Source organism: Camelina sativa, chromosome 9 (assembly GCF_000633955.1).
Source record: "Camelina sativa cultivar DH55 chromosome 9, Cs, whole genome shotgun sequence".
Taxonomy (NCBI): Eukaryota; Viridiplantae; Streptophyta; class Magnoliopsida; order Brassicales; family Brassicaceae; genus Camelina; species Camelina sativa.
In genome coordinates, this window is record NC_025693.1 from 8,865,651 (window position 1) to 8,876,137 (window position 10,487).

Below are 10,487 nucleotides of genomic sequence, written 5' to 3' on the forward strand. Positions count from 1 at the left end.
AAAAAAAAAAAAAAAAAAAAAAAAAAAAAAAAAAAAAAAAAAAAAAAAAAAAAAAAAAAAAAAAAAAAAAAAAAACTTAAAAGATCCAACTTTCTCCATTAATGCTGAAAAATTCCCCATGCAATCAAAACCGTTAAATGAATTTAAGCATAGCTCAGTAGGTGTTTTAGCTGACCACCCAAAATAAACTTGCACAAAAAGATATAAATACCGCGGGTCGGGCCTATTTATGCTCTGAATCATTGGTGTTGATGTCAGTCTCTTAGCAATTTTAAACACCATGGACAGATAAGGGCTGTTCCGGTAGATAACTTAACCCTAGACAGCCGAGTAAACTCGTTACTTTGCAGGTTAAAGGATCCTCTAGTAGGCCATATACGGGTCAGAAAGTGTACTAGGGGGATTCGTTAAACCAAACGACATCACTAGAAAAAAACACACTAAACATATTTCATATGACTTGTTGAGGACTTATCGACGTTAGCACAAATGCGAAGCAAAAGCAAAACAAGAATTAACATAAACGTAAAGAGAAGTGTGCTTAGGTTACTTATTTAGTCATAAGAATGCAATCCAAATTCAAGAATTCCTTTTAGTCATCGTATTCACGATGGCCGTGGTGCTTATCCTTCTTCTTCTTCTTGTCATCATCATAGTCCTTATGGTCCTTCTTCTTCTTCTTGTCATCATCATAATCATAGTGCTTCTTCTTCTTCTTATCATCATCATCATAAGAATGATCCTTCTTCTTCTTCTTCTCATCATCATCATGATAGTGCTTCTTCTTCTTCTTCTCATCATCATCATCATGATAGTTCTTCTTCTTCTTCTTCTCATCATCCTCATCACCACCATAGTCTTTCTTCTTCTTCTTCTTCTCATCATAATCATCATCATGATGGTCCTTCTTGTAATGCTCCTTCTCCTTCTTCTTCTTGAACTCATCATCCTCAGAGATATGACCATCTTTCTTCTTATCCTTCTTCTTCTCCTTCTCCTTCTTGCTCTTCTCATCATCATAATCCTTCCCACTCTGCACCAACATTTCAATAAACCATTTGTTTCAAACTCATCCAAACAAACCATTTTCACATACAATGAGATCTAGATGCAGAGTATAAATTCCAATTTCAATTTCACAAACTTACATGTTTTTTGTGACCTTCATCATCACCATCCTTGTGACCGCCGTGGCTAGGATTCATGTAACCGCTCTCAATCCTCCCACCATAGCCAGATCCATGCTCCGATTCAGTTTTCCGGCCATACTCAACCTCCGTTCTTCCTCCATATCCGGAATCAGGTTTCCGGCCATACTCAACCTCCGTTCTTCCGCCGTATCCAGAATTAGGTTTCCGGCCAAAATCAGATCCACCGGGTCCGGGTCGGGAGTAGCTACTGTACTCGGTCTTAAGAGCTTGGTCTTCATAAGCAGGAGGATCGTGGTTTAAGGAAAAATTAGGCCGCTGATACTCGAACGCGTCGCCGGCGCGAGACGAGAGAGGGTAACAAGTCTCGTCGGACGGCGGAATCGAACGGCCGTACGTTACGGTGATGTCGTAGCCTCCACTATACGGTGTCGGATCGTAATCTGCGAAATCGTCGACGTCATCGTCGTCGTTGGTGTAATACGGCATCGTTTTTTTGTAGAGTTCGTACTCACTCCTTCTCTTTGATTTTTTTTNTTTTTTTTTTTTTTTTTTTTTTGATCTCTGAAACGAAGGTTATGAGTTTTTTTGGTTTCCTCTGTTTACATGGCGACTACTACGTAGGAAGAGTCAATGGATGCCACGTGGATATATCTTTATTTGTCTTAAGTAAAGTATCTTTTTTTATTGTCCTAAAAACACTGGTGCGATTGTGGTTAACAAACATTACATTATAGTTAAAATAAGATAATGGATGATTGGATGAAAAAGGGAAGCAATTAAATAAATGATAACTAGAATAATAAAAGAGAGAAAATGAAAAGGTTTTTATTGTTTGTAGTTGATAAAAATATTAATTGAGAGGATTTTAATATAAGGGTGTATATAACTTGTACTCAACTATTAATCAATTCAATTTTTTTTTTCTTTTGACAGTAAATTTTTGCTTGTTTTAATGAGCACAACTAGATTTTAGGTACACCACGTGCATATAATTTTTATTATTATTTATATTTTATATTGTATTTTTTTTTGTTAAATATTTGATGTTTTACAAATAGAGTAATAACTATATTTTTCAACCGTTTGTGTAGCTAAATGTTTATATTCATTGTTGAGAATATACTTCAAGACTATTTGTTTGTTATATTTAGTTTGTTTTGTTTAGTGTTTAAAATTTTATTTTGATTTGTAATTATTATAACAAAAAAAATAAGGGATCAAATACATAATAAATCATTTATACGCTATGATTAAGTCACATTTTTACTAATGATTTAACAATCTTAGTTAAATCAACTTAATTTTATATGTCAAATATTCTTATATTAATAGTGTTGACAAATAATAAAATGAAGATTTAACCTGTGTTATCACAAATTTAATGATAGTTTATTAATTCCAACATGTCGTCTTTATAACTCATCTATTATATAGTATTTTGAACTTTTTTAATTTTACATATACGTAATATTTTAAAATTTTATTAAGTTTCTATTTATTAATTATATTATTTAAATAAATGTGAATCAAAATTCTCCTTACATTAAGAATCAAAACTCACAGGTTTTTTAAAACAAAATAGGAATCAAATTGTTGTTTTCTTGGTTTGCAAAAGATTCATAGATAGAATATTTTCAATACACAATAGAAGTTGTAGTTAAATATATCATATTTTGTGTTTCCATATTGATTTTGCTGTAATTTTTTAGTTGGAATAGAATGTAAAATATTTAGGAAATAAAATATGAAGTAATGTTATTTTTGAAAACTTTTAAAGGGTTAATGTTGTAATTAAAATTTTAAATAATCAAAACTAAAAGGGCATAACACAAAATTTACTTAAAAAATGTTAATATAGATATTAAGTTATAGTCTACTAAATAACGTTGAGATCCATGTTGATTTACCGAACACAGTTGTTTAGTAATTATGATGTTCCACTATAAAATATTTTATTATAAAAATTTTGGCTTCTTAAGAATGGATAGAAGTAGAACTGAGTCAAATAATTTAGAGAAGAATTTTAATTTTTCAAATAATAGTTTTTAAGATACAAAGATTGTACATTAAGAAATTTTAAATTATGAATCGTAAGTTATTATTGTTTTTTTTGTAAGAGTTATTTTGATGTGTAGTTGTGCTTTTATGTTCTGATTTGGATTAGTTTTGAATTTCGTTCCATACATTCCAGTGAGCATCGGAAAAAAAAAACAAAACCGATTATAATAAATTTTAACAATATAACGACTAACTAGATATTTACTCATGGTACACCGCGGTGCTATTTTTTTAATAAAAAATATAATTTTTTTTATAGATTAACTATATATAACTAATGCTTAATTTGTATTTTTTAAAGTGTACAACCTTATACATATAGATATATTAATTAGTATAAAAATTAGAAAGTATTTTGTTTGAGGTTTATTGTTTTATATTATAGTATAACATACAATTAGATAGTAGTGATTTATAGAAGGAATACACTGTGTATTTTTTTTTTGATTTACAGATAGTAGTAGTTTTATTATTTTAAATTTTTAAAATATATATACAGGATAATTTTGTATTATAGTTTTATATGTTTTATATATAAAGAATCAGTTAACTTTAGTATATATAGTTTTGTTGTGAAATGCAAATAAAAGTTGTTAACAGTTATTTGTTTGACATAAATTCTATATTGTTTTTATTTTAATAAACTTTGGTTATTAAAATGGATCCAAGATGTGTGTATATAATTTTGTTAGAAATGGAAAAATAGCTATTTGAACAAAGAAAAACTAATTCAGTATACTAATTACTTACAGACATATATTACGTAATTGACTTTTGTATTAAAGTAAACTAATATTGGTTTTTTTTCTGTTTTGTCTAGATCGACACAATTGTTTTTATCTGACAAAACAAATCTATCATCTTCTTCGGTTTTATTTCATCCTGTCCATTGCGACATATCCGCCCATCTTGATTTTTAGTCAATCGATTTTATCATCCTTATTTGTCATCTATACGAAAGAGTGTTTAAGTTTTCTGATGAAAAAATAATAGACATCATTATTAAGTATCGATTTTTGGCATATCTAGAATACGAAAGAGTGTTTTAAGTTTTCTGGTAAGTTTTGTGTAATTGTGATTGGTGATGTATAATCAGGGTTTAGGTGTACAGTATTTATATACTGATAATTTAGGTCGAGTAAACCTGTGCACTCAAAAAATATTCAATTAAGCAACTTAATGAGGAGAAATGAGGTGTAATCTGTTTTATTTTTGGAATATTCTTGGGATATAATATATTTAGCATTTAAATTTTATTTGTTTTGAACATATATATTAGGGAAAAATAATTGGATATTAATGCGTTGAGATCGAAAATCTTGGCCACGGATCCTCCTCCAAGATTGAAAATTAATTAATTTATTGATTAGACCGATTGTTTAGAAAATGACTGTATGAAGAAAATATTGTTTTGTAAAATAGGAAAGTTAATATTAATTTAATTAATTATAAACTTAATACTTAATGTTTAAGGGAGTGGTTCCGATTGTTTTGGAAATTTTATTAGGATAGAAAATCTTGTTTCCAATTCAAAACTCAAAATTAACTAATTAAATGAAAAATAAATTACTAATTAATGTCAATGGCATGTCCTGTAAATAAATATAAATTTTAGGATTTATTTCATAAATGTCTCCAAAAATGTATATATAGATAATATTGTGACAATAAATAAAAAATAAAGCATGTGTTCTTAGAAGTTAGTTTTTTCAGTGATACCAGCGGCATCATATATCTACAAAAGTTATAGTGAAAAAAAAAAAAAAAAATCAGTGATCAAAACAGAGGAAAAGTCAATCATGTAAATAATGGTCGTTGAAAAGTATTGCGAGATACTCAAAAGAACATAACCGATGTAAATAGTTCAAAATTTGTACCTAATTTTCATGAAGTTGTTTTCTCAATGTAAACGCTTTTTTTGAGTCTTGGTTTACTCAGCCAAAGCCAATTGTTAACTCTATCATCAATTTTCTTAATTTGTTTATGAGCATTAGTACATGTTGGCTAATTAATTTTGTCATAAGAGCACCTTGAACGCAACCCCGACCCTCCTCCAAAGTTAACGCAAGATGCTTAGCGGTCATCCCCGACTTGTTAAGCTTATCAATGTTACCTGGACTGATAGTGTTGGACCAGGCAAAAACAGTGACTGAATGGAGACCTAAATAACTCATGGCTTTAACTGCGGTGTCAAGATTATCATAGATTTCTGTTAGTTGTATAGTATTTTCTGGAACAGAACAACTCCTTATATCCCAGAAGACCTAAAATAAAGATTATCAAAATGATGACAATAAAGAACTAATAAAATGGGAAGAAAAAAAGTAACTTGAGGAGAGAACAGACCAAAACTCCACTAACCAAAGACCAAAACTCCACTTGAAAATGGAATTTCACATCATCAATATTAATAAGCTTTAGTCATATCACTTTGTCAGTTGTGTTTTGCAAAACCAAAGAAATGAAAATTTAAATCTTATCTTTTTTTTTGATCAACTGGATTATATTAGATATATGGTCTGAAACACCAAGTGATTACAGACAAGCCATAACAGACTCCTTCACAAAAAACCTTCCCCCTAAAAACTATATGCTGAACTAGACTGGACTACACCATTTATATGAACATGGTTTGTCAAATTAGCATTTAATTACTATACCAAAAAATTCCTTCTAAGATAAACTAGACAGAGGATACAAATCTCTCATCTTCAAAAACATGATGCAGCCAATTAGGATACCCAGAAGCTACATAAGATTGAAACCTACTGATGTGACTGAAGGTCGCGGATGCAGGACGGTCGGAGGAAACGTCTTCGGACAGAACATGGCACACGAAACTTTCCTCGGACAAGCTTTGAGGTTTCGAATCTAGAGAAGATTCAAACGAGAGAAACGGAGAATAGCGAGATTCCAACGAGCCGTTTGTGAGAACGGTCGTGTAGCCTCTATCGGGTCGAACGGATGCGGTATGGACGGACGGATGCGGAAGCGACTAAGAGTGGTTGCGGTAAGATGCGATGGAGATTGCGAGATGGATCGAAGCGATGCAAGAGGAACTGGATTGATTGACGACACAAGAGGTTTGGCTCTCCTCTTGATACAGTCGCTAACAACGGCAAACCCGGTTTGAGGTTGTTAGGGTTCTTCCTTAGTACAATTCCGGATTGAACTAGAGAAAGGATGAGAGAAGATCAAAGAATCTCTCTTTGATAAATAGGTTTTTATTTCATTCAAGTCTAAGGAGAACAAAAAGCTAAGAGAGGGTTTAAATACTTAGGTTAAGAGAGGGCATAGGGACACGCGGATTCGTATTGATCCGCACATTTGTCCTTAGACGTGTTCTCCTTGTAAATGGAACATGTCGCCTCTTGTGACTTTCAACATAACACTCTCAACGGTCCAAAAGGAATATTCCCAAAGTTCGAAATTAAACCAAAAGATAAAAGGAAGAAGGATAACCGCCTTGGCCTTGACGCGGGAAGCGACTTAGCCTTAGGGCGTTGTGCACCAAGCTCAATGCCTTGTTAAAACCTTCTCAGGTAAACCCATTGGGAAAAACCCAAAGTAATGAAAAAGAGTACAAATCCTTGCTTAAGTGACTTTGTTGTCTTCACTCTTGGGTAAGAGTGAAGACCAAACGAACTGAACCTTCGAGGTCTTCATCGGTCGGTTAATGCTGGACGAATGATCGAACGAAGAGGTTGATCTGCTGCTCGGCCACCTTTGCGGAGCTCCTTGATCGAGTCGTGGCTCCGAGGAGGATTGCTGGTGCCTTGGCCGCGTTCGAGGTAGGCGTCTTGGCCGCGTCCGGTGCGTCTTGGTCAGGCGTCTCGGTCGCATCCAGCGTGTCTTGGTCGAGCTCTTGTCCTGCGATCACATCATTCCCTCCCTCTTGAAAAGGTTTTGTCCCCAAAACATCTCCGTCTTCACCTACATCAAACAGAACGAGGTCAGTGAAATTGAAAGAAGTTGATGTGGTATACTCACCTGGAAGTTCGAGTCGGTAGGCATTATCGTTGATCTTTTCAACGATTCTGAATGGTCTGTCTCCTCGGGGGCTGAGTTTATCCTTGCGCTTCTGCTGGAACCGTTCCGGCCTTAAGTGAAGCCACACCCAGTCGCCAGGCTTGAACAGCATCGGTTTGCGTCCACGTTACAAGAAGCGTGCGTACTGCTTATTTCTTCGCTCGAACCTCCTCGTGCAGCGTCTTGACTAGCTCTGCTCTTGTGGCTCCGTCTTGGTTCTCGGTCTCGTCCGGTGGTAGAGGAAGAAGGTCCAATGGCGTAAGTGGCTTGAAGCCATATGCGACTTTGAAAGGAGACTTCTTCGTAGACGAGTGCACCGCCTGATTGTATGCGAACTCGATAATGGGGATGCATTCGAGCCAGGAGCCCTTGTTACTTGCGATTGCTGTACGGAGTAAGGCGCCTATCGAACGGTTGACAACCTCCGTTTGGCTGTCGATCTGCGGGTGAGCAGCGGTGGAGTAGAGGAGCTTTGTTCCGAGTTTCCACCAAATGGTGCGCCAGAAGTGACCAAGGAACTTTGGGTCTCGGTCGGAGATGATAGTGCGCGGAACGCCATGGAGCCTGATCACTTGACTGAAGAACAAGTTCACCAGTTGCATGGCGTCATTGTTCTTGTTGCACGGTATGAAGTGTGCCATCTTGGAGAACCTGTCCACAACAACCATGATGCTATCTTTATACGCCAAGAGAGGTAGGCCGAGGATGAAATCCATTGACAAATCGATCCAGGGCGCTGAGGACACTGGCAAAGGCATGTAGAGGCCGTGAGGATGTGTTGTCGACTTGGAGGTGCAACACACGATGCAACGACCGCAATGCTTCTCCACCATACTACGCATTTTTGGCTAGTAGAAGTGCTCTCGAAGCACGGCCAATGTCTTAGTGATGCCGAAATGACCTGATAAGCCTCCGCTGTGGGCTTCTCGAACAAGCAACTCTCGGATAGAACCATTCGGTATACAGAGCCGTCGCCCTCTGAACAGAAACCCTTCATGAAGATAGAATTTGGTGTAAATTCCCTTCCCATGGTTCTGGAAACAGTCACCAAACTCAGCGTCTCCAGCGTATGCATCCTTGATGCTTTCAAAACCCAACACACGAGCGTCCATGGTGGTGATGAGAGCGTGCCTCCTTGACAAAGCATCGGCCACCATGTTTTCTTTCCCCTTCTTGTACTTGATGACGTAAGGGAATGACTCTACGAACTCCAACCACTTCGCGTGTCTCCTCTTCAAGTTGCTTTGGCCGCGAATATGCTTCAACATTTCGTGATCGGTGTGAATCACGAACTCTCTCGCCAACAAGTAATGTTGTCAAACCTCCATTGTGCGGACGAGGGCGTATAGTTCCTTGTCATAAGTCGGGTAGTTGAGCGCTGCACCACTCAGTTTCTCACTGAAATACGCCACGGGCTTGCCTCCTTGGGTAAGAACTGCTCCGATCCCAACTCCCGAAGCATCGCACTCGACCTCAAATGTTTTGTTGAAGTCAGGCAAGGTGAGCAAAGGGGCTTGCTTGAGGCATTTCTTGAGCTTGGTGAACACTCGGTCTTGCTCTTCTCCCCCACTTAAACTCTTGATTCTTCTTGATCACGGCGGTGAGGGGCGCGGAGATCGTACTGAAGTCCTTCACGAACCTCCGGTAAAAACTTGCGAGACCGTGGAACGATCAGACTTGCGTGATGCTTGTTGGCGTGGGCCACTCCTCTATCGTGCGTATCTTCTCTCCATCAACCTTAAGGCCCTGCGAACTTACAACAAAACCTAGAAATACTAGTTCATCAGCAGCAAAGACGCACTTTTTCAAGTTGGCGTAAAGTTTCAATTCGTGGAGAGTAAACAAGACAACTTCTAAGTGTTTGACATGATCGGACAGACTAGAACTATACACGAGGATGTCATCAAAGTAAAACACTACAAACTTATTGATGAATGCTGTTAAAACGTGGTTCATGAGACGCATAAATGTAGAAGGGGCGTTAGAAAGACCGAATGGCATTACCAACCATTCGTAAAAATCCTGTTTTGTTTTGAAGGCTGTCTTCCATTCATCGCCCTCCTTCATGCGAACTTGATTGGTAGCCACTCTTCAAGTCGATCTTTGAGAAGACGCTGGCGCCACTTAGTTCATCGACCATATCATCAAGCCTCGGGATGGGATGTTGGTACTTGATGGTGATGTTGTTGACGGCTCGACAGTCAACACACATGCGCCACGATCCATCCTTCTTAGGCACGAGCAAGACTGGTACGACACATGGGCTCAAACTCTCCCGGACGTATCCTTGTGACATAAGCTCCGCTACTTGGCACTCGAGCTCCTTCGCCTCCTCGGGGTTGACTCGGTAGGCTGGCCGGTTAGGAAGCTGTGCTCCCAGAACAAGATTGATCTGGTGTTCAATGCCTCTGATTGGTGGTAGACCTTCGGGGAGTTCATCAGGAAACACGTTGGCGAAGCGCCTAAGGACGTCGCGTATCACCTCCGGTAGGTCGTCTATCGATCCTTCAAGGCCTGTAAGCAACAAATCTCGAAAGACCATCAATAACACTTGGCCAGAGTCCCTAATGGACTTCCTAACATCACCATATTGAACTAAAAAGTTATTTTTATCATCTGAGTCCTTAGACAACTTTGCTTGCATTTCGTGCACTTGATTAGGGTTCAATGGCTTCAAACAAATGTGTTTATTGTCATGGACGAAGAAGTATTGGTTTGTGTGGCCGCAATGCGTGGTTCGCTTATCAAACTGCCATGGTCTCCCAAATAAGAGGTGGCTAGCGTGCATAGGCACCACGTCGCATAGGACTTGGTCCTTATACAGACCGACACTAAATGAGACCATGACCTATTCTTTGACGTGGATCACAGTCTTGTCATTTAACCATTTCAAACGATAAGGGCGAGGGTGGTTTGTGGTCTCAAGAGATAATTTCTTGACAAGACTAGAACTTGCAACATTTGTGCAAGATCCACCGTCTATAATCAAGCCGCTGATTTTACCACTTACAGTGCACCTAGTGTGGAAGATGTTATCGCGCTGGTTGGCGTCATCAACGGCTGCTACATTGGTGCTTAGGATGCGAAGAATCATCAGAAGCTCTTCGACGTCGGGCTCAGCTACGGCTTCTTCAAGTTCAGCCTCTCCTCGAACGTTCTCCTCGGTCGCCTCATCGTCGAACTCGATCTCGCCAGCTTCGGTAAGAATCATTGTGCATGCGTTCAGACACTCGCGGGCGTAGTGGCCTC

At 37.8% G+C, this 10,487-nt stretch overlaps 3 protein-coding genes across 3 annotated transcripts; all 3 read right to left on the reverse strand.

The window, feature by feature from the left end:
* Window positions 404-1,714, reverse strand: LOC104710759 (uncharacterized protein At5g39570-like). The gene is made up of 2 exons (XM_010427408.1): window positions 1,149-1,714; window positions 404-1,033 (listed from the first exon to the last, which is right to left on the reverse strand). The coding sequence occupies exons 1-2, from the start codon at window positions 1,635-1,637 to the stop codon at window positions 593-595; spliced, it is 930 nt and encodes a 309-aa protein (XP_010425710.1). The 5' UTR covers window positions 1,638-1,714; the 3' UTR covers window positions 404-592.
* Window positions 8,087-8,506, reverse strand: LOC104715124. Its single transcript, XM_010432566.1, has one exon. It carries the CDS (start codon window positions 8,504-8,506, stop codon window positions 8,087-8,089), a length of 420 nt encoding a protein of 139 aa, XP_010430868.1.
* On the reverse strand, window positions 9,289-10,083 carry LOC104715125. The gene has a single exon (XM_010432567.1). It carries the CDS (start codon window positions 10,081-10,083, stop codon window positions 9,289-9,291), a length of 795 nt encoding a protein of 264 aa, XP_010430869.1.